Source organism: Sorex araneus, chromosome X (genome assembly GCF_027595985.1).
Source record: "Sorex araneus isolate mSorAra2 chromosome X, mSorAra2.pri, whole genome shotgun sequence".
NCBI lineage: Eukaryota > Metazoa > Chordata > Mammalia > Eulipotyphla > Soricidae > Sorex > Sorex araneus.
Window position 1 is genome coordinate 266,103,130 of NC_073313.1, and position 23,800 is coordinate 266,126,929.

At 54.2% G+C, this 23,800-nt stretch overlaps 1 protein-coding gene across 1 annotated transcript in view; it reads left to right on the forward strand.

The window, feature by feature from the left end:
• TRPM8 (transient receptor potential cation channel subfamily M member 8) overlaps window positions 1–20,568 on the forward strand; it is a 76,311-nt gene extending 55,743 nt beyond the window's left edge. Inside the window, exons 21-25 of the mRNA XM_004610822.2 lie at window positions 2,523–2,713; window positions 8,806–8,905; window positions 9,801–9,834; window positions 14,069–14,160; window positions 19,721–20,568. Of these exons, the coding sequence (XP_004610879.1) occupies window positions 2,523–2,713; window positions 8,806–8,905; window positions 9,801–9,834; window positions 14,069–14,119 (376 nt within the window). The 3' untranslated portion in view covers window positions 14,120–14,160; window positions 19,721–20,568. The remainder of the gene's footprint in view (window positions 1–2,522; window positions 2,714–8,805; window positions 8,906–9,800; window positions 9,835–14,068; window positions 14,161–19,720) is intronic.
• Window positions 20,569–23,800: the final 3,232 nt, after the last annotated feature.

Sequence of the window (23,800 nt, forward strand, 5' to 3'; positions counted from 1 at the left end):
GAAGGTTCCAGTGAGTCCCTAGGGATGCATGACGCTCTTTTCTTCCTTTTCCCCATCAGATCTGGAGTGGGGTGTCGGCAGGGTCACCCCATTACTAGCTGCAGTGCTGCTCTTCTCTTTAGGTCACACTAGTGGTGCTCAGGGAATGCTCCTGGCTCGGTGCTCAGCAGTGACCCTGGGGCAGTGCTCGGGGACTGTAGGTGGTGCTGGACATTTGAACAGGGGTCCACAGAATGCAAGGCAAAGGCTTCCCCCACGAGGCCTCTCAGGCCCTCAGCTCTGTTGCAGACACGTGCCGGAGCTAGGCGCGGGGAGGAGTGGCCCTGTGGTCTGTGGGTGAGACTGGAGGTACTGCCGCATCTCGTTTTGGGGCAGAGCCGGGCAGAGTCCAGCCCCGGGCGTCCGCCTGCCCCGTGCTGGGCCCACTCGTGGGTAAACTCAGACGTGAGCAGAGCCGTACCCAGACACCAGGCCAGGGCGAGTCTCTGCGACTCAGTGCTGGCCTCTGTCGTGACCCTGCCTGAGCTGACACCCCTGGGGTCAGATGGTGAAATCGTGGGCCCGGACACGTAGCACGGTGGCTAAGTGACATGCCCTGAACCCGCTGACCGGGCTCCACCCCTGGCACTCCGTGGTCCCCTGAGCACGGCTCAGGACAGCCCTGGAGGTGCTTGAGTATCTCACGGGGGGCCCCGGGCATCCCTAGTACCACCCCCGGGCCCATGGTTGGTTGAGAATCCCGGGGTGGGGGTGGCTTCTGGGTCTCCTTCCTCCTGAGCGCTGCTCGGGACTCCCCTGCCATAAACTTGAGATGCCACCACGCAAGAGCGAGGTCTCAAAACAGCTGCATCCTGGTTCTCTGGTGAGAGACTTTGACTCTAGAGTCTAAAGCATCAGCCACACCCCTACCCATCATCGGTGTATTTGATTTCAAAGGGTCCACTGAGTAAACAGATGCAGGGCGGGGTCCCGGGGTCTGGGCCCGGCTTCATTGCCTCCTTGCCGGGGGACTCCCGAGGCAATTCCTGGCCATTATCCTGCCTCAGTTCCCTGATCTGTTCATTGTCCACAGTAGACGGGGTTTTGAAGCTTCAGAGCCTTGAAGTTAAAATTAATAACAAGAATCAGAATACTTGAAATTCTGTGGCTGAAATACGATTAATAATGGCTTCTCACGAGAGCCTCCTATCATGAAAGCCGTGAGTGTGAGTGTCCCGTGCAGGGAACGTCTGGCCCGCAGGGAAGTTGACTCATTTCTTAGTCAGTTGAATTGGGACACGATAAATCAGCCACAGAATCATCCCCCTGATCCTGGAAGTCATTTCTACGTGTTGCTTAGTGCCAGAACGCCAACGGGAACACGCAGAGAATCCCCCTGATACGAGCGGGGGTGGGCCCCGGATGGCCCTGCCTCCCCCAGCGAGCTGGCACGTATGTCGGGAGAGGCGTGAGGGTCCGCGTGAGGGTGGCAGCGCCATCGTGGGCCTCGTCATGGAACTGGACATAGGTCACTGTGACCTGGGTGGACAGTGAGTGACCGGCCGCTTGGTGTCTCCCTGGGTGAGGGCCCATTGCTCAGCTCCTCCTGGGTCTGACTGAGGTCACGTCTCCAGAGGTAGAGTAGTGGGGTCAAGGAGGTGAACATTTCTAAGTCCTCTGGTCAATAGTGCCAACAGCATTACAGACTGTTGGCTCAAGCCACGGCCCTGGGGGAGGGGCACAGTCTTCCTAGGGGAGTTGGCGTGGGGCAGCATGGGTTAGATGCCTGCACTAGACACGCATGCTAGACGCCCAGGTTAGACGCCCAGCTAGACGCCCAGGCTAGATGCTCAGGCTAGACGCCCAGGCTAGATGCCCAGGTCTGATGCTCAGGTTAGACGCCCATGCATGTCGCCCATGTTAGATGCCCATGCAGGACACCATGTTAGACACCCATGTTAGACACCATGCTAGATACCCATTCTAGACACCCATGTTACATGTCATATTAGACACCCATGTTAGACACCATGCTAGATACCCATTCTAGACACCCATGTTACATGTCATATTAGACACCCATGTTAGACACTCATGTTACATGCCCATGTTACACGCCCGTCTCAGATTCTCATGTTAGGTCTCCCTGGTAGGTACCTGTTAGATTCCCATGCTAGGTACCCACTTTAGATACTCATGTTAGATACCCGTGATGGTTACAGGACACTCATGTTAGACTCCCACGTTAGATAGCCACGTCAGACACCCGTGTTAAATACCCGTGTTGAATGCCCATGCTGGACACCTATGCTAGAAGTCCGTGTTAGACACCCATGTTGGACACCCACACTGTGTGCCTGTTTGAGGTGCCCACGCTGGACGCCCCCTTAGGAGTGTCAGACCCAGTGGGTCTCCCCTGGGAGTCTGGATGTCGACCCGCCGTCAGAGGCTTCGGCACGGCGCAGTCCACAGCGGGAGCTGGGGTCGGCGCGGCGGGGAGGGGGCGGGGCCCGGGTGACACCTCTCCCCCCCGTCCCCCGCAGCTACACCGTGGGCATCGTGCAGGAGAACAACGACCAGGTGTGGAAGTTCCAGCGCTACTTCCTGGTGCAGGAGTACTGCAACCGCCTCAACGTGCCCTTCCCCTTCGTGGTCTTCGCCTACTTCTACATGGCCGTCAAGAAGTGCTTCGACTGCTGCTGCCAGAGGCGGGACGCCGAGTCCTCGGCCTGCTGTGAGCCCCGCCCCGCACGCGCCTCCCCTGCAGAGTGGAGAGGAGGAGGGCTCCTGGGCCCGGGGGCCAGTCTCCGTCCAGGGGAGGGGCCTGTGATGGCGAAACAGAGCCCGACCGGGTGGGCAGAGCTGTCTGCACCCCTGTTCCTCTGGGTCTGTCTGCTGTGATCTGCACGCCCTCCCCTGCCCTGCTCCTCTAGATCTGTCTGCTGTGACCTGCCCCCTCCACCCCTGCTCCTCTGGATCTGTTTGCTGTGACTCACCCTCCTCACCCCTGCTCCTCTGCATCTGTCTGCTGTAATCCGCCCCCTCACTCCTGCTCCTCTGGGTCTGTATGCTGTGACCCCCACCCCCCACCTCTGCTCCTCTGGATTTGTCTGCTGTGACTCACCCTCCTCACCCCTGCTCCTCTGCATCTGTCTGCTGTGATCCGCCCCCTCACTCCTGCTCCTCTGGGTCTGTATGCTGTGACCTCCAACCCCCACCTCTGCTCCTCTGGGTCTGTCTGCTGTGACTTGCCCCCTGACCCCTGCTCCTCTAGGTCTATCTGCTGTGACCTGCACGCCCTCCCCCCTGCTCTTCTAGATCTGTCTGCTGTGATCCGCCCCCCCACCCCTGCTCCTCTGGGTCTGCATGCTGTGACCCCCACCCCCACCCCTGCTCCTCTGCATCTGTATGCTGTGACCCGCCTCCCCCCTGCTCCTCTGGTCCGTCTGCTGTGACCCCCACCCCCCACCCTTGCTCCTCTGCGTCTGTATGCTGTGACCCGCCTCCCCCCTGCTCCTCTGGTCAGTCTGCTGTGACCCCCCACCCTGCTCATTCCTGAGAGCCTGAAGGTCACCTCAGAAGTGTGTCTGTGTGGACAGTGTGCCTCGTCTTCCCAGTGTCCCAGTGAGTGTGGGCGCTGTCCTCCCCGTGCCCTCGCTGCTGGCTGCGTGTCTTGGGGAAGCCGGGCCACTGGTCTCTTCCCCCTTCTTCCTCCCTCTGTCCCCTCTGCCGTCCCACGCTCACCCCTGTGCTGGAGGGGGAGGAGCAGAGTGTTCTAGAAAGAGAGGGGCAGCCCACGCTGGCCACCGGCCTTGCCGTCGGCGGGGGTGGGGTGGGGTGGGGGTGTGGGGGGTCATCCATGTGTGAACGTGGCCGTGCCCTGCCCGGGGCCTGCCTGGAGCCAGGACGCCCGGGAGCCCGGGGTCCCAGAGGGACTGTCCCGAGGGTCTCACCTGGCCCGGGGCAGGGTGGGGGGCTGTCACCTCAATGAGCTGCGTTATTCCGAGCCACGCAGTGTCACTTGGGCTGTCACTAGCGATCACGCCTGCTGCTGCCTCTGTGAGGAGAGCCGTGTTCTGACAGCGCGGGGACACGCGCCGTCACGCTCCGTCTGCCTGGGAAGACAGAGCGAGTCTTTCCTGGGGGCGGCCGGAGCGCTGTGGGGGCAGGTGGCACCTGGAGGCGAGAACACGCCCTGTGCCCGTCCCGGGGCTCTGTCTGGGGGCCCGAGGGCCCGAGGGCAGCCGGGCACCAGCCCTGCCCGCCGGCAAATGCTCCGTGAACGCAGGAAACGCCGGCGAGAGGCCGAAGTGCTTATTGTTTTCTCCTGAATGTTCCGGAAAGTGGGTACCAGGAAGGGCTGTTTCGCCCCGGCCTAACCCCAGACAGCGCCTCTCTGTGCTGTCTGGAGTGCGAGGCCCGGGGAGGCCGGACCCCTGGGGAGTGGGAGTCTCCCGGCAGTTGGCAGAGGGCGCTCTGGGGTGAGATCCCCCCCTCCCCACACCTCCTCGGGGCTCTGTCCAGCACCAGACGCCCAGCGAGGACAGGCCCGTCCCCCAGCGTGAGATGGGCAGGGCCACGGCCCCGCGTCCCTGGACGGCACTGGGTGAGGAGCCCAGAGTGGGCACCGCAGGCAGAGAGCCCCGGGTGGCCAGCAAACGGTCAGGAGACCCCGCTCGGCCACCAAGAACGGAGGGTGTGGGGACAGGTGTCCCTGTGGCCTGAGGGAGGTCCTCTCCCGTCCACGAGAGATGGGGAGACACGGGCACACTCTCGCACCCCCGCCAGGCAGGGCCCTCGGGGACAGGTCACCCGACACAGGCCCCAGAGCCCCCCGCCTGCCATGGCCCCTCTGGTTTCCCCTTTGAGGTAGATAATTCCAGAAACTACCACCCTCTGGGCTAACTGGCCTCTCGGGGTCACTTAATTAATTAATTAATTGATTTTTCAATTAATTCCAAGTGAGTTGGGAAGAGCTCCCTGGAGAAAAATGTAAGTCCTCCCCCTAGTATCTTCCAGAAAATATAGAATTCAAGATTACATTTTTTTCTCCCCCAAGTGACATTTTTGAACAATAAGTTTTAAAAGTATGCTAGGATTTGAAAAAGAATTGGATCATTGGAGCCCCAACAGTGCTCAGGGCTTACTCCTACCTGGGTGCTTGGGGTTTACTCCTTCCTCTGTGCTCGGGGTCAGTCACTCTTGGCCATGCTTTGGAGGACCCAGTGCGGTACCAGGGATAGAACCAGGGTCAGTCAGCCACATTCAAGGCCAGCATCTTGCCTACTATTCTCTGGCCCTTAGGGGAAATGATGGTTTTGACTGTTTTCAAAAAGGTCACTGTCACTCTCATCCTGTTGTTCATCGATTTGCTCGAGCGGGCACCAGTAACGTCTCCATTGTGAGACTTGTTACTGTTTTTGGCATATAGAATACGCCGCAGGTAGCTTGCCAGGCTCTGCCGTGCAGGTGGGATACTCTTGGTAGCTTGCTGGGCTCTCCGAGAGGGGTGGAGGAACTGAACCCAGGTCGGCTCTGTGCAAGGCAAGCCCCCTACCCGCTGTGCTATTGTTCCAGCCCTTCAAAAAGGTAATCTATATTTTTAGAACAAGTAAAAAGAGTACATATACCCCATTACCCAGAGATATTATTTTGAATTTATGCTATTTTTCTTGTATGGGAGCATGATTATTTTATTGAACCCTGCAAATTTATGCTCTGGTTTATTCACTTCAAATCAGTGCATCACCACATTTTATGTATCCATGCATAAAAGTCTACTTGAAAGGTTTTTCTGTTTATTTATTTCTGTGGATTTTGTTCTTCAAGATTCACATAATTCTATCTAAATTGTTGCTTCTTTATTTTTTCAAAGTGACACATTTTTTCCCTGCTATTGTTGGGGGTACACAGAAAATCATTATGAGCCTTTTAGCCTGACAAATAAACATCAGACAGATTGATGATGGTTAAAGAGACCAAAAGTGTATGTGTCTGGGCTGGAGCGATAGCACCAGAGAAGAGGAGAGAGAGAGAAGAGACAAGAGAAAGAAGAGAGAGGAGAGAGAGAAGAGAAAGGAGAGACAGGAGAGAAGAGAGAGGGAGAGAGAGAGAGAGAAGGAGAGAGGGAGAAAAGGAGAGAGAGGGAGAGAGGGGGAGAGAAGGAGAGAGAGAGGGAGAGGAGATAGAGAGGGAGAAAAGGAGAGAGAGGGAGAGAAGGGAAGAGAGAGGGAGAGGAGATAGAGAGGGAGAAAAGGAGAGAGAGAGGGAGAGAAGGAGAAAGAGAGGGAGAGAGAGAAGAGAGGAAGAGAAAGAAGAGAGAAGAGGAAGAGAAGAGGGCGAGAGAAGAGAGGAGAGAAGAGAGAGGGAGAGAGAAGAGAGAGGGAGGAGAGTAACATGCTCAAGAGAGATGTGGCTCCTCCAAAGGCAAAGAGACCCCCCCACACCTCCCAGTACCCACCCCAGCAGCACCCCGGCAAAGCATGGACACATACATGTCAAGAGAGGAGGTGCGGGTGACACATGTGCTCGGGCACCACCTGGGCTTGGCCACGACACATGGACAGCCCATGCGTGAACGGTTTTGTTCCCGTTGGCTGCGAGGGGGCAGGGAGGGCTTCCCTCTCTGCCCTGCCCTCGGGGGAATGTCTGCCTGGGGCCGGGCTGGCACGTCAGCTCTGGGCACTGCGAGGCCCATCTCACAGCCCGCCAGCCCGTGCCTGGAAGCCCCGTGTCCCGCCCAGGGTGGGGATGACCCCGCCACGTGGCTGTGGGAGCCGTGAGCCCAGGCGGAGCTGGGGGCGGCTCTCCGTGGGAAGGGGAGCTGGTCCTCGCCGGGACAGGGGTTCCTGGTCCCTCCCCTTCCCGCGCAGCAAAGAATTTCAGGGGGATGCAAAATAGTGCAGCGTGGTGGGTTTTAGTGAACTAAACTTTCTTAGAAAGATGTGAGGGGGCTGGAGTGATAGCACAGTGGGGAGGGCGTTTGCCTTGCACACGGCCAACCTGGGTTCGATTCCCAGCATCCCATATGGTCCCCTGAGCACCGCAAGGAGTAATTCCTGAGTGCAGAGCCAGGAGTGACCCCTGAGCATCGCTGGGTGTGACCCAAAAAGCAGAAAAAAGAAAGAAATATGTGAGGGGAGGGTGGGGGGGGGACGCTTGTTTACGAAAGCATACTGGCTTCTCCAGAGTGTGAGAGATGAATGTTCCGGGGAGAGCACGGGTGTGAAGAGGGAGCCTGGCTCAGGGGTTCAACCCCCAAACATGCCATCGTGTGATGGACGTGACGCGCCATCTCTCGTTTAACCAGCCCCGGGGCTGGTCTCTCTCCTTAGCTGACGTTGTAGTCAGCACTTTCAGACAGGCATCCATCTTTATTGAGGTAACTTTGGTTTGTAAGAGTTTAAATGCTTATATGTTTGGGGGTACCGGGTACCCCATCATGCCCGCTATCATCCATGGATCCCTTCGGCCCAGGGCCCTGCCCCCTCCATACATACACATTTGATTTTACAGATTTTAATCACAGATCCGTGATCCTTTGCCTTTGGGTCATTCCCAGAGAAGTTTCTAGAAAACAGGTGTGCACATGCTCCAGTCTTCTGAATCTGCCTGCCCCGACCCCTTCTCGTTTCCCAGTCCTTAACTCTGTGAGGGTTTCTGGTTTGTTTCCAGCGTAGGTGAGATCTAAGTATCCCCGACTTAGCCAACACAGGGGCCCCTCACAGGGGGCGACCCTGCCGACGTCCCGCTGGGGCTGGCAACAGTTCTGTCATCGTTTCAGCAGGCCCCCCCGAGGGTCAACGAGGTCAGCTTCTGGGCCCTTTGTCACCGAGAGAATCAAACACTTTCTTATTGATTCCTAAACGCTCCTATTAAGCTTCAAAGAACATGTCTGGTCGGATAAAAGAAAAAAATGCTGAAACAACACTGCTAGGGAAAAAAAAAAACCACACTCAGTGAGAAGAACAGCTGTGAGGAATGCTCATTTCCGAGGGAATAACCACCCTTCCACACAAACCTGCATCAGCAGTGCGAGACACGTGCCAACACCCGCACCGGCATATCTTTCTGCCTCTGTCTGTGTCCCTCCAGTGAATTCTTTGAAAATCTAGACCCCTCTGTCCCTGTTCTTCAAATGCTGACCCGCTGGTGCACACATTTCCAGGTGCAGATTGGCCCCAGGTGGTCACCTGCAAGCACCCACCCGCCTTCCTGTCCCCAGAACCCCAGCGGGTGACGGCTGGTGCCACGGGACTCACGGTGGCTGCCAGGTCCCATTGCTTCCGCTCCAGGGGCGAAGGGACCGTAAGACAGTCGCTAAGGAGCTTGTGGGCAGGTGGCTGGGCAGGTGGGCAGCCAGCCCCGGGCGAGGGGAGGGGAGAGGAGAGACCAACCTGTTCCTGACGCGCTGCCTTTTGGGCGGGTAAAGCACCACGTCCTGAAGTTCCTCCCCCGTTTCTGACGGAGAGTAGACAATCCGTTAGTGAGCCCTCAGCCCGGAGACCTCAGGCCCGTCGGGGAAGGGGGGCTCAGTGACACCAGAGGACCAGATTCACTCATTCACTCGCCCCGTGTGTTCTCGGCTCAGACCCAGGCAGGCAGCGCGTCACGGTCTACTCAGACCAAAGACGCTTCCTGCCCCCACGGGTGCCTCTCAGCCCTCCCTCACCCTGGCTGAGGAAGCCCCCACAGCCCCTGACCCTGCGCGGTCACTGCAGCCCCTTGTGCCCCTGTGAGTCCCTCGGTTCCGCTCCTCGCAGGGGTGGGGCAGGGGGCCAAGGGCCAGGGATGCCCACCGGGCTGGTCTTTCCTCCCGCTTTCCAGGCTTCAGAAACGAGGACAAGGAGACGCTGGCGTGGGAGGGCGTCATGAAGGAGAACTACCTCGTCAAGACCAACACCAAGGCCAACGACGCCTCAGAGGAGTAAGTCAGCATCGCTTTGGCCTTCGCCAACCTGCCCGGGGTCGCGCAAGCCCAGAGACTGAGGCAGTTCAGGGAAGCGTTTTCAGTAGAGGATTCACTGAAAATAAAAAACAAAAGAGTCTCCTTATGGCCTTTGGCCACGAGAATGTACCCAGTTTGCAGAGAACCGTGAGCTAGAAGCATCTCCCCCTGCCCCCCATGGTCCCAGCCTTCACCCATCACTGTCCATCTTGCAGGTCCCTCAAGGGCTGAGGGTGGGCAGTGGCACAGGGAAGCCACAGGGTGGGCTTTGGATCTGGGAGATGCTCCCCCCACTGCCCCCAGCTCCAGAGATGAGGTCCAGGTGACCCCAGATCTGGGGCCACACGCTGTGTCTCTGAGGAGAGGCAGAGGGAGCCAACGTTTACTGGACCTGCCACTGGCTACCCCGGCGAAGCACCGGGAGTCACAGTGAGTCCCTAGAAACCCACCCTGGAGACAGACGAGGCGTGTTTGCCCTGATCATCAAACCTGGCCTCGGCAAGGCTGGAGCAGCCGCCAGGGCAGTTCGTCCCTTCGTGAAGTCCAGCTGTTGGGCCGCAGGAGCCCCACGCCGTGGTTTCTGTCTGGCACAAAACAGAAGCTCCAAATTGCCCCTTGAGCCTACAGTCCTAGGTGGGAAGGCAAGAGGGGCCCGCCACCCCCCACCCCGGCGCCCCAGCCAGCCAGGATAGACTCTCTCCTGCTCTCCTCACCGGGGGGCTGCAGAGTTGTTCCATCGGGAGGTCAAACACCGATCCCTCGCGTCAGCCGATGGCGACTCAGCTGAGGTGAGCGCCGTGCGGCTCTGCAGAAAGACCTTCCGTGGAGTCTAATGGCTCTTTCTCAATCCCGTCCCTCCCCTTCTCTCTTACAGGATGAGGCACCGGTTCAGACAGCTGGACACCAAGGTACAGTCCTGATCATCGTCTGGGGAACGATTGTGAAATCTTTCTTCCTGCTCAACTTTCAGCGAGAGTCCAAGGGTTATGGCCCCCGCAATAAAAGAAGCTGATTCTTCTAGGAAAATAGACCCGATTTTGTTCCAGAGGCAGCGTTTTCCATTCCAGCTGCAAGGCCTGGGTCCTGGAACTGAGTTGCTTTGCAGAGGCACACAGGAATTACTCCTGACGGTGCTGGGGGGCGGGGGGCAGATATGGGATGCTGGGGTCGAACCTGGGTCGGCCGCATGCAAGGCAAACGCCCTCCCCGCTGTGCTATCGCTCCGGCCCCCCATTGGTGAGATTTCTAATGTCTCCTGTTCCCTCTGTATAACCAGGGAGTCCTTAGATGCTTCGTGGCCACAGAGGAGGGCAAAGATGCTTGCAGATAAAGGAAGAATACTTTGGATTTATTTTTGTGTTTTGTATTTGTTGTTTATTTTGGGACACGCCCATCGTCCAGGGCTTACGCTTGGCTCTGTGCTCGGGGAGCACTCCTGGCGGGTTCAAGGGACCGTATGGGCTGTCAGGGATCAAACCCAGGTCAGCTGGGTGCAAGGTAGACCCGGTAGCTGCTGTTCTACAGCTCTGGCCCAGAGAAAGAATGCCTGGGGAGGCCGAGGGCTCCTGGTCTAGGCCGCCTTTCGCAGGCTGCTTAGCTGGAGGGCGTTGAGAATGCGTGATCCCCCGGTGTGAGAATGCGTGATCCCCCAGTGTGAGAATGCGCGATCCCCGGTGTGGATAGGGACGGAGAACAACTCCGCCTCCGGCCACGCCAGGACCCACTAGGTGCGTCGGTTATAATAGATCCACAAAGGCTGTTTCTCTTAGGCCCTGCGGAGGAGGTGGGGTCTAGTGTTGTCTCGTGGTCTTTGGGGCCGATTATCCTCGTGTGTCCCTGTGCCAGGGCTGTGTCTGGCGCTGGACAAAGCCTCATCCTGTATGGCAGAGGCGCCGGGAACTAGGAACTGGCCCACGGGGGCATCTCGGTAAACCTTGGCTGAACGAGGGACAGAATCAATGGGTCTCCTCAGGGCACGCGGCCAGGAGGAGGTATCCAGTTTGCCAGTTTTTGGTTGATCTTGAAAACCATTTTGGTTCTGTTGTTTGGACCTCACCTGGAGGTGTGTAGGATCACCCTGGTGGTGTGTCGGGGATTGAGTCAGGGTCGGCTGTGTGCAAGGCCTGTGCCTTCGCCCTTGTACGGTCTCTCCCGCCCTCTTTTTGGTCTTGAAATGTTGTTTTCCATCAGCCTCTCAAACGGCGTTTTCACGGGCCTGATTTCCTGAACTCGGGTCCTGCGTAGGATGGGGGTGTGGAAGCCTGGTCCCCCCCACCCCATCTCCCTGCTCTCTTCCTTCTCTGACCCCTGAGATGTTGGAAGAAGCCGCTCAGCAGGATGGAGCCGGCCGTGCTGGGTCCAGGCATTAGGGTCAGTTCACTTGACCCTCACCTCACACCGCAGGGGCTTCGAGCAACTCTTTTAATTTGCTCCTGTTGGTTGTGAGTCGGGACTGGGGCGAGGGGAGGCCGCAGGGTCCATCTATGCTACATGAGCCCCCCGGAGTCCAGCGGTGGGCGGCCAGGTCCTCGCTGAGTGCCCACGGCCCCCAGACCCCCCCAGCCCTCTCCTTAGCATGACATCTGACATGTCGGGTTGTGTCTGCCTGAGCACTGTGTCTTGGGCCGCGTCCCGTTCTCACAGCGTGCCCGACCCCAGAGGCGAGCGTGGGGAAGCCGCAGGAGCTGAGAGCTCGGCCCAGGCCTGGTGTGGTGCCCCGTGACACAGACTCTGCCCCTCCGAGTGCCACTGAGCAGAGGCTCCTGCCGCCTCACGCCCACAGACCCAAACGGGAAGGCAGCAGCTTCGGGCGGGAGCAAAGGCTTTGTTGCAAGGTCGGCTGGCGAGGACTCAGGACAGTGGTCAGATCTGTCCCCGGTCACTGTGCCGGGTGGCTTGGATGGCGCCAGGAAGGGCCGGCCCGGGGAAGGCTGGCGGCAAGAGTCTGGCGGTCGTGGATCTTCCTTCCGTGGAGTCGGTTGTTTCGGCATGGGTGGCCGCGTTTCCGGCTTTTTGGTTCCACGGATTGGAGAATTTTGGCTCCCCTGGTGTCCAGTGTCACCTGCAGGCCAGTCACTGACCTTCCGTACACGTCCGTCTCCACAGCCTTTCAGAGCAGTGGAGCTTTCTGCTGGGAATGGCGGTCGCAGGGAGAATCGAAACACGGGCCAGGTGTGGTGTGCTGATCTTGGCCTTGGCCGGGGAGGCGGCCCCTCTCCACACTCGCGGGGACTCATTCCTCGAGACCCGGGGCGCTGGCGGCTGCCCTTGGGCACGTGTTCCCCCGGAGCAGAGTGCCTCGTGGCAGCTTCTCCCGTTCTGGTGTGGAATTGTCTCTGCTTTTCCGTGGAGGGCCTGAAGGCTCCACGTTAGAGACTTGAGTCTCCGTCCTGCTGCTCAGGCTGGGATCCACAGCATGATACCAACCCGGTGATGGGGAGACGGGAGGGATGCCGAGACAGGAGAGAAGGGGAACCAGGCCAGAGCGCCTCGAGAGTGCTTAGACGTGACAGGCGTCATGTCTCGTACATACAGAAGGCACCCTATGTCATAGCGTCACTGTTCCCGCTTCGAGCCGTATGAACGCGCCATCTGCTGCTCCTGTCACTCCATCCCGAGGCACAGCACAGTGGCTGGGCCCCTCTGTGCTGGCAGTGCCCTCGGGGCGGCCGTGGCCCCTGGGCTTTGCCGCTGGCCCTGGCCAGATGGTTTGAGCACTGTCCAGCGAGCCCTGCAGGGCTACCCAGCAGCAGCGGTCACCCACACTGCCTCTGAGGTGGACACTGCGGCTTGCCTGTGTCCCCAGGTGTGGGGACGGGCGTGGACTGCTCCGGGCAGCTGGCGCAGGAAGGAAACTCGGCGGCGATGGGGGGTCACAGCCAACGCAGAGCGGGAGGAAGGGGTGAGCCTTCAGCCTCCCGTGCGGGGACTCGCGGCCTCTTTAGAGCTGGGCTTTGTTTGCACGCAGGAGAGGCTTTGGGGCATCTGCCGATGCCCTTCAAAGACCCTCAGCCCTGCTGCCCTGCCCCGGGGCGCCCAGGGGACACGGGAAGAGAGAACGAGGCAGAGGCGCCACCCCCAGGAAACCACCAGTTCCAGAACCATCAGGAGCTGGGGCCATAGGACAGGCTGGTCCTCGCGGCCGGGTGGCTTGTAGGTTGCTCTGAGCAGGGCAGGATGTGGTAGGCGGGGTGCGGGAGTGACAGTGATGCAGTGAAATCAAGAGATGATACGGGAAATGAGTTGCAGTTAAACACAGGTTGTTCCTTGCGTGACTTAGAGACCAGCCACCCAGGAATTGCTGCCTGTGCTTTTATCAACCGTACCCAGGTGGCATATGGTCTAAACATGAGCTTCTGTCTTCCTGTGTAACGGACAGCTGAAATCTGCATGAATTGAGATTTGTTTTTCTTTTTTTATGGTTTCTAGTTACGTTGTCTTGTTATTTTGTATTCCATTTTCTGAGAGAATATTGATTCACCCACACCAAGGCGTGTCAAGTAGTTGTTCGACGACTTATACTCTTTTTGTGAGAGGAAAATTCTTCATGTGCAAAACAATTAGATTCGGGCCACAAAGATAGCAGAGTGGGTAGGGCGCTTGCCTTGCACACAGTCCATCCAGGGACCTGTTTCTGGCACCGCATACGATACCCTGATCATTGCCAGGAGTGACCCGAGTGCTAAACCAGGTGTAAGCTCCTAGTACAGCTGGGGTGTGGCCCCAAACAAAAAAATCAACCCCAAACCAACCCCCCCCAAAAGAAAACAAATTTAAATTATTCGTACTGCATCAGATTACTAGTACATTTTTTTAAAAATCTGAGCAGTTTGTTGGTATCGTAATTTTTCAATTATGCAGAACATTACTTCTGTAGGTTATTTCTATGTGTTGTTAAAAGTGATGGTTTCCAGGGGGCCCCCTAGTGAGTTCTAGTTGAGCCGGTAATAATAACTGTACTGACAACTAGTCTCCAGTAAAATGATTTTTGAAAGTAAAGAAGCTCCTCCAACCACGCATTCCACCTTATTTCAGGCCTGCACAGTATCAATGTACACATCAGTGTCGTGAGTCATAGAAGAATAGTTCAAAACTCAAGGTTGGACTATTTCCCTTACCGCTTCTTTCTTCCTCTCTTGCTAGCTGAATGATCTCAAGGGGCTTCTGAAAGAGATTGCTAGTAAGATAAAATAAGACCACCTGGACTCGGGCAGAGGAAGATCTAATTTTGGCAGGTAAGTAATCTCAACAGCTTATGTAATTTTTGCTTTGGAAATGCCTAAGACTAACATAAAATCATGATATTTTTCTAATCTTTAAATTTCTATATATTTCAGGCTGAAAAATAATGTGTCGCTGTAAAACCCTTAAACACACACTATGGGGGTATGGGGAGCGGCAAGTGGAAGCTCCCCTCCCCCCCCACACACTCACTATAATCTCAGCACTCAGATAGGAGTGCTGGGAAACAAGACTCAAAGGTCAGAGGTGAGAGGTCAGAGGGTAGCACCGGAGCCTGGGAAATGGAGTTCTCTCAAGAGCACTTGCCGCGGTTTGGTTTTAACTGAACCAAGTCACACGGCTCTAAGATTCTACATTTCCCCCATAATTCCCTCTCGAAGAGAAGTGTTGTTTTTGTCTCTTATGCTTATTTGCTCTGGGCCAGACAAATGGACGTGGATGACCTTTGGGTGTTAAACATGTTTTATGGAGACAGGGTTTCTCCAGTCAGTGGATCTCTTTTACAATCCAAATATAATAAAATTAATCGGCAAACTGCACTTTTTTTTTTTGCTCTGTGTTCTCACCATTTGCTTGAATGGTATTTCTGTGTCACCTGTCCAATTTCTGAATTCTAGGATAGGCATTCTGTTCAAGTAGGCCTTTTCAGGAAGTAACTTGGAAGTGGCCAATCCGGGTTCGAGTTCTCTGCCCCTCTCGGAGAACCCGGCAAGCTACCGAGAGTATCCCGCCCACACGGCAGAGCCTGGCAAGCTCCCTGTGGTGTATTCGATATGCCAAAAACAGTAACAAGTCTCACGATGGAGACGTTACTGGTGCCCGCTCGAGCAAATCGATGAGCAACGGGGATGACAGTACTATAGTGCTAACTTGGAAAGAATGGTCACTTTTCTTTTTAAATTTTTAATTTAATTTAATTTAATTAATTTTTTAGAGCATTACAAAGCCGCTCATGATTGGATTTCAGTCATACAGTAAAAAAGTCCCTTTTCTTGAAGAGGAAATGGAAGCACAAGAGGACACCCTTCCCTTCTTTCTCCCCCTTCCCTCTCTCATTTTTTTCCCCCTGCTCCCACCCTTTCTCTCTCTCCCTTCCTCCCTCTCTCTCCCTTTTCCTTCATCCCTCTCTGCCCCCCTGCCTTTCCTCCTGTGTCTAGAGTTGCTTAGTCATTGATTTCTCAAGATTCTCTTTTTGAAGTTGAAGAAAACTTTTATTTTGGAAGGATGAAGTCAATGCCAACTTGATGTGGCTTCAAAATTCCTCTAAGTGTCGGGGCTGGAGCAATAGCACAGCGGGGAGGGCATTTGCCTTGCACTTGACCGATCCAGGTTCAAATCCCAGCATCCCATATGGTCCCCTGATCACCGCCAAGAGTAATTCCTGAGTGCAGAGCCAGGAGGAACCCCTGTGCATTGCCAGGTGTGACCCAAAAAGGAAAAAAAAAATTCCTCTAAGTGTTGATTTCGGGACTCTTGTGAGGGCCCTTGTCATTGTCTCCTGTCCTGACAATTCTAGGCCATATTTAAAACCAAAATTGACTCATTTCTCTTTTTTTTTAAAATTTTTTAATTTTTATTGAATCACTCTGAGATAGTTACAAGCTTTCATGTTTGGGTTACAGTCTCACAATGATCAAACATCCATCTCTCCACCAGTGCACATTCCCCACCACCAATATCCCAGGTATACCCCCCTTCCCCACCCTCCCCCTGCCTCCATGGCAGACAATATTCCCCATACTCTCTCTCTACTTTTGGGCATTATGGCTTTCAACACAGACACTGAGAGGTCATCATGTTTGGTCCATTATCTACTTTCGGCACACATCTCCCATCCTGACTGGTTCCTCCAGCCATCATTTTCTTAGTGATCCCTTCTCTATCCCATCTGCCTTCTCCCCTCCGCTCATGAAGCATCGACTCCTCTCTTACACAGAGATCAGGGAGGCGGGCAGAGTCTCTTCTCCTGCTGGGCTCCAGGAAGTGCGACTTGCGTGTCCGGGAAGAGTGTATCACAACTCTTCCATCTCGGGTGATGACGGCAATATTAGATCTTACGTAAATTTCAGGTTGAGCTTCGAAACATTTGCCATTTTGTTGAACTAGGGAGCAGCAATTTAACAAAAACAAAAACAGGAAAATAGAAATAGTTTTAAATGACTCTAAAAGCAGGACGGGCCGATGGTCAGGAGAGAGAGCACGGGACGGCCGTGCCCTGCCCGCAAGCAGCGTGCTCCCTTTTGCCCTCTCCAGCACGCTGGCTGGGGGAGCCTGACCAAGCTCGCTGGAGCCTTACTGCTTTGTTCATCCTTAAACTTGCATTTCTTTCTTTTTTTTTTATTATTTTTTTATTTTTCCCCATTAATTTTTTTTTAAATTTTTATTATATCACCATGTGGAAAGTTACAAAGTTTTCAGGTTTATGTCTCAGTTATACAATATTCAAACACCATCCCTTCACCAGTGCCCATATTCCACCACCAAAATCCCCAGTATAACCCCCGCCACCGCCCCCCCCTCAACTGTATGACTGATGAATTTCACTTCATTTTCTCTCTACCTTGATTACATTCCATATTGCAAAACAAAACTCATTATTGTTGTTGGAGTTTCCCCCCAGGGAAGACAGCCCTATTAAGGAAGCATTTGATAATTGGTTTGTCATTAAAAGATTGTATGTTTTCAGTTTTTAGAAAGGGCGAGGCTCGGATGTGTTCCAGTCCCGCAACCCGGAGCCGTGTTAGTTGCTGCTCAGTATCGCCAGGGTTCCATCCGGAGAAGGTGTATCAGCTGTACCTCCTCCATCTGGATCCCTGGCGTTGTTGGCCCGGATTCGGGTCCGGAGCATTTCTCCGGCCGCGTTGCTCACCAGACTGCCTGGCCTCTTCTCTCTGCATTTCTTTCTTTCTTTTTCTTTTTTTGGGTCACACCCGGCAATGCTCAGGGGTTACTCCTGGCTTTGCACTCAGGAATTACTCCTGGCGGTACTTGGGGGACCATATGGGATGCCGGGGATCGAACCTGGGTCGGCTGCGTGCAAGGCAAATGCCCTATCCACTGTGCTATCGCTCCGGCCCCTAAACTTGCATTTCTTTTTAAATTTTTTATTTTATAAAGTAGTTCACAATATTTGATTACATTTAATATTCAAACATCAACCCCACCACCATGACACCTTCCCATCACCATATTTTGGGTGTTTCCATCCCGAACCCCAATCCCTGCCCCAAAGTAAAACCGAAATAATATATTTTGTATTCTTTGTTATCCCTCTCGGAGAGCGCGGCAAGCTGCCGAGAGTATCTCACCTGCATGGCAGAGCCTGGCAAGCTCCCCGTGGCATACTCGATATGCCAATAACAGTAACAACAAATCTCACAATGGAGACGTTACTGGTGCCCACTCGAACAAGTTGGTGAGCAATGGGATGACAGTGACAGTGACAGTGATTCTTTGTTATGAAAAACCGCAAAAAATGCTACAAAAAAGTATCCTTAGAGGAAAGATTGTTGGATATCACCCAGGGACCATTAAGCCCTACTGTAAGAGATCACTAATATGTTGTTAAAGGTTGAGCCTTGTGTGCTTTTTATATATGTATCTGTTACAAAGATGTATATTTTCTCTTTATGATTGGTTACCTCCTCCTTTTTTTTTTTTTTTGCTTTTTGGGTCACACCTGGCAATACTCAGGGGTTACTCCTGGCTCTGCACTCAGGAATTACCCCTGGTGGTGCTCAGGGGACCATATGGGATGCTGGGAATCGAACCTGGGTCGGCCGCATGCAAGGCAAACGCCCTACCCGCTGTGCTATCGCTCCAGCCCCACCTCCTCCTTTGAACCCTATCAAAAGTGACGTGGCAATCTTGGAGTATGAGTCGGGTGTGTGGTTTGAAGTATCCGAGACCGCGTGGTCAGGAATAGGTTCACTCGTGGGTGATGCCTTGTCCAAGCATGTGGAGAGCGGCCATGAGCATGGTGGTGGTTGGGTTCTGGGGGTTTTTGGCTGCCAGGGCTGTGTCCCTTGGGATGGGGAGGGGGTCTCGCCCGCCCCAATCCAGGGCGCCCCTAGTGAAACAACCTGGCGCAGGGTCTGGTGGTGGCATGGTTATGGCGACTATCCTAAACTTGCACTCCTACTAAACGTGGGGAATCAGTTACCAGTGCGAGAAAGCGGTCAGAGTCTTGGATTGTGTGTGTAGGATGCAGCCCCTCAGTCCCCTCCTCCAGAGCTGCGCATCTGGGATTTTAGAAACAACGCCTTTGCCAAGGAATCTTTTATGTCTGAATATAAGATCAGTTTTCTCTGTTTGGACCTGGCCTCTGGCGTGTCTTTAAAGTAGCTCACCAAAACGGTAATTTTAGAGGAAACTCTAAAATTACTGCTGAGATGCTTTTCTTCTAGGGCTTCACGAATAACTTCTTCCTCTGCCATCTTCCTGTGAGAAGGTGTGGGGGAAGGACTGTCAGCCCCGGCGGGTGTGAGGTGGGTCAGGAGCTGATGTGACGGGTGGTTCTCTACCAGTGTGTCCATTTGGGACCTTCGTTTCTCAGTCTGCCTTGAACCTAGTCATGGGGAGCTAAATAAAGAGCATATATCCCGGTTTCCCCACTGAGGTCGAAAAAGGGGGGAGAAGCAGAGTTAAAATAGGACCACCTGTGGGGCCGGAGCGATAGCACAGCGGGTAGGGCGTTTGCCTTGCACGCGGCCGACCCGGGTTCGATCCCCGGCATCCCATATGGTCCCCCAAGCACTGCCAGGAGTGATTCCTAAGTGCAAAGCCAGGAGTTTCCCCTGAGCATCGCTGGGTGTGACCCAAAAAGCAAAAAAAAAAAAAAAAAAATAGGACCAACTGTATGCCTCCCACCTCAGAAGGGAGCCTCCCTAGGACCACCTGAATAAAGACACTGGACATTCTTCCCTGTGGATTACTCATTTGTCTTGTCTTTGTGGCTGTTCCATCCTCGCTTGCTGAAGGAACTTGCAGCTCCTTTGCGTGCTGTAAAATTTAATTTCTGCAAATGACAATGTTCAACTCTGCAGCCAACGCGCCCCTGCATGCAGAACCCACTCAGCAGACGAAGTGCTCAGATACTCTTTGGCTCTAGGGCCGGAGGTGTAGTGCAGCGGGGAAGGTGTTCGCCTTGCACGCAGCCAACCCAGGTTTGGTCTCTGGCAGCGCATATGCTCCCTGGAACACCTGTTTTGCCCTGAGCATGCTGGGGTGATTTCTGCCTACTCTGAGCACCGCCAGCAGTGGCCCAAACACAACACACCAAAGACACAAGTCTTCCCCATTTAGCCAGGGCCATTTCGGGAGTGAAGGCAAGCCGGCCAGAACACACGGAAGTCTCTAAGAGAGAAAATGGCCATTTTACGTAGCTGCTTTAATGCCGAAAGCAAACCTCTTGTGTTCGGTCTCATCCGTGTGCCAGTCTCTAGCTCATACATCCGGGCTCGCGTTTCCCCAGTGTGTTTGGAAGCCAGGGGTGTCCTGTGAGTAGAATCGGAGAGTGGATCCTTAGCCCCGGCTCTGTCTTTGCTTTCCCAGGCAACAGCAGCCCCGAGAGCGGCCCAGACTCCCGGATGCCCTGAGCCACGTTCACCGACTGCCCAGTGGGAACGGCCGCTGGCTTCGCTCCCACGGACAACGGCACAGGCCGTGGGTGTTTGCACCGGAAGGTGGATCCGGGGGAAGAAGCTGCCCCCCGCATTGCGCTTCCCCCCGACCGAGCCCGCCGGCCCAGGGTTTTCCATCTCGGTGACTTGCTGCTGCCTCTCGCCTCGCCCCAGCCGCCTCCGTGCCTCTGCGTCTCTCGAGCTCCCACGCCGTCCCTCCCGGGGGTGAGACTCGGCCCCGCTCTCTCTCCCTGCCGTAGTCTTGCTCCTCTCTGACGGCTACTTTCTTTCTACTGATTTTTTTGCTTGTTTTTTTGAATGATGGAACAAATGAACTGGGCATGTTGTTCTATGTCTCTCACGTCGGGGTGGATTCCATAACGTGTGGTAGCAAGAGCGAGGTCGTGTTCCTCGCAGGAGAGAGACTTCTAGTCACACTCTGCTTCTAGACGATGATCAGGGGAGGCAAGAATGCACCCCCCGCCCCCCGCCCCAACTCCCAGGAAGCCCAGTGGGAAGAAGGTGCCCTGTCTCTGAAAATGCAAACGGTCACCCCAACGTGGACCTTCGAGTGGCCACTGGTGTCCCCTGGGTGCTCATGTCCCTCCTCTTACTTCCCCACGACAAGAAAGCACTGGATAGTGTAAAATATTTAGAGGACATTTCAAAGTAAGAATATAGTCTCACCCTCTAACAATAATTGGCATTCACATTTCAGTATATTTTTCCAGATCTCTCTCTTTTTTTTTCTATGCCTATTTTCTCCTTAAGAATTATGCGAAATATTGTCCTGCAACATACAGAATTTTGTATAAGCTCTTTATACCCATTACTCTATCAAATGTGTTTTTTCCTCTCTTCTGGTCTTTGTAAACATTGTATTATTGCAAACATGGTGTTCATCTGACTGGGGTGACTCCGTCATATTGCTCACCAAGGGCTGTTTCCACCTGCTCCTCGGGAGGAACACCTTTGTAAATGAATCCTTTTCTCATCAGGGAAGATTCCCCATGTAGAGTTCGGTGAGATGTGTTGATTCTCACCCATTCACCAGGCTTTTTTTGTACTTATTTAGCAAATGAGAATTGTTAACTTGAATATAGGATACGAGATATACGAACCTAGAACTCTTAATATAAGGCCCCATATTTAATCCTTAGTTTAGGAAGATGCACATATGCATATTCAAATATACTGATGAAGAAGCAATGGTTTGGCATGGAGCAGTTATTCAGTGGGACTCACCTAACCCCAGCACTCTCCGTGTGGGAGCACTGTGTCCCCAGCGCAGAGGTATTGGTAGCACACAAGACAATGGAAACTTTAGGAATCATCTTTGCAGCTCCGAAGAGACTGCTGAGTCAAGGTTGAAGAAGACCTTCAAAGGAAGCTACAAAGGATGCTCTTACTAGCATGAACCTGAGCCAGCCTTCAGCGTTTGTTTGGGGCAGTGAAAGGGCCGTGTCTGGGGCTGGCCAGAGAGCCTGGGCTAAGGCGCCTGGCTGATGCTTGGCTGACCCTGGCTTGAACCCCCAGCACCCAGCACCCAGCACCCCTGCAATCCCCTGAGCACAGAGCCAGGAATAGCTCCCCAGGAATTCTGGGTGTGACCCCAACCCTCTCCCCGAATAAGGACAACCGCCCACATTCGTGTTGTTTGCGGGGAATAAACACGAATGAAAGGTGTCTTTGTACCTAGATCCCCGGAATGAAGTAAAGGGAATCACCATAACAGGGCCAGTCAGTTCATGCTTTGGGTTGTGGAGAGTGGGCGGGCTAATATTTACATGCTAAAAATGGCCCATGGATGGAATTGTCCAAGTGTCTCTGTAGGGGTCTGACCACCGTGACCACTGGAGAGCCAGGCTCTTCTGAAGCCCCCAAGAAGAGGCTGAAGTTGTCTCTGGACAGAGAGTCATTCCCGTGTGTGGGACTTGCTGTAATAGTCACCACACCCACCATGCGGTCACCTCCTCCCTCCATCCCAGTGGGGAATTTCAATAAAAACAGCAAAAAATAGAAGACCAGCAAATGGGCTAGTAATCAATAAACTAAGTAGAGATAAAACAAAACAGCAAACTAAATAGAAACCCTCCCAGAATGAACGTATTTAGGGCACACACACACACACACACACACACACACACACACACACACACACACACATATATACAGTGCCACTGAACGTAACACAGTCATTGGCCAGACCCTGAGAGAGGCGGTCTCGGCTCATGTTTTCCAGACCACATTTTCCTCATCACCTGACCTGTGTCAAGGGGAGGGAACTTGACGGAGACGCCGGATCTCTCGGATTAGAGCAGGGACTGGTAGGTGCTGCCAACTCGGCGTGGCTGGGAGTCACACCATCCGCTTCTCCCTGTGGGCACGCGATGGTCCTGCTGAGTCCGCCAAGGAGACCAGCTCCCGGTGGCTGTCCGCCGCTCAGAGGTGCTGCCTGCGTGCTGGGCACGTGTGTCCCATGTGCTGTGTGCCTGACGTCACGGCTGACCAGTCCACCGGCCAGTCCCCGTGAGCATGCTGGGGGCGTAAGGAGCAGGGAGACACTGACTTTTGCCACCCTGTGGAGAGTGAAAACAATAAAACGCTTTGCTGGAGTCGGTTCATTTCTGCAGGGATTTGCTTCCTGGACTCACGGCTCTGGGTCTCAGGGCAGAAGACCGGCGTGTCCTGATGGGACGGGAGCAGAACAAAGCTCCCTGGGGTTCTGTTCTCTCCCCCCGGAGAGCCCAAGGGTCTCAGTGCCTCAGACTCACCCATGGGCATTGTCATCGCCTCACTGTTGCCAAGACCTCCTTCTAAGGGGCTCTCGGGCTCATAAACCAGTGCTCAGGATTTATCTGGGGGCACTGTCCTCAGACCCCCGTTTTAATGAAGTCACCATGAGATACACAGTTAAAACGTTGTTCCTGATTGGCTTCAGTCATACAGTGTTCCAATAGCCACCCTTTCCCCGTGGCCCACCACCAGTGAGTGTCCCCGGCTTCCCTCCCACCACCCCCACACCCCCATAGAGGCAGGCACTTTTCTTCTCTCTCTCTGTATCTGTCTGTCTGTCTATCTATCTATCTATCTATCCATCTATCTATCCATCTATCTATCCACCTGTCTGTCTATCTATCTGTCTATCTATCTATCTATCTATCTATCTATCTATCTATCTATCTATCTATCTGTCTGTCTGTCTATCCATCTATCTATCTGTCTGTCTGTCTGTCTATCTATCTATCTATCTATCTATCTATCTATCTATCTATCTATCTGTCTGTCTGTCTGTCTGTCTGTCGGTCTGTCTGTCTATCTATCTGTCTGTCTGTCTGTCTGTCTAACTATCTATCTATCTATCTGTCTGTCTATCTATCTATCTATCTATCTATCTGTCTGTCTGTCTGTCTATCTATCTGTCTATCTGTCTATCTATCTATCTATCTATCTATCTATCTATCTATCTATCTATCTATCTATCTATCTATCTACCTTTCTGTCGGTCTGTCCGTCTGTCAGTCTGTTTGTCTCCTGGGCATTCTAATTTGCAATACATTGTAAAGGTACATTTCCAAAGCTACTGCGCGGTTATCACGCACATCCCTTTCCCTCCTTTCAGCACGCAGTTCTCGTCCAGAGCCACCATTCCCGGCTATTACTGTCACAGTGGTCCCTTCTCTGTCCCAGCGGCTCTCCCCCACCCTTCCACGTATGACAAGATTCCGTCCATGGGCCAGTCCTCCCGGCCCTGGTTCCCACTGCCCGTGGGTATCAGTCTCCTGTTACATTTCTTTGCATCCCACGGACAAGCGGGGTCATTCTATGTCTGTCCCGGCCCTCCGACTCCTGCCACTCAGCCTGCACGAGGCTCTCCGTGCCCACCCATTTATAAGCAAAATGGCTTCGTGTTCCTGGCGGCTGCACAGTATTCCACTGCGTGGACCCAAACCTTCTTGGCAGGGACATCACGGAGGGGGTTGGGGCCGTGGTCCCTGGCGGGGCGTCGGCT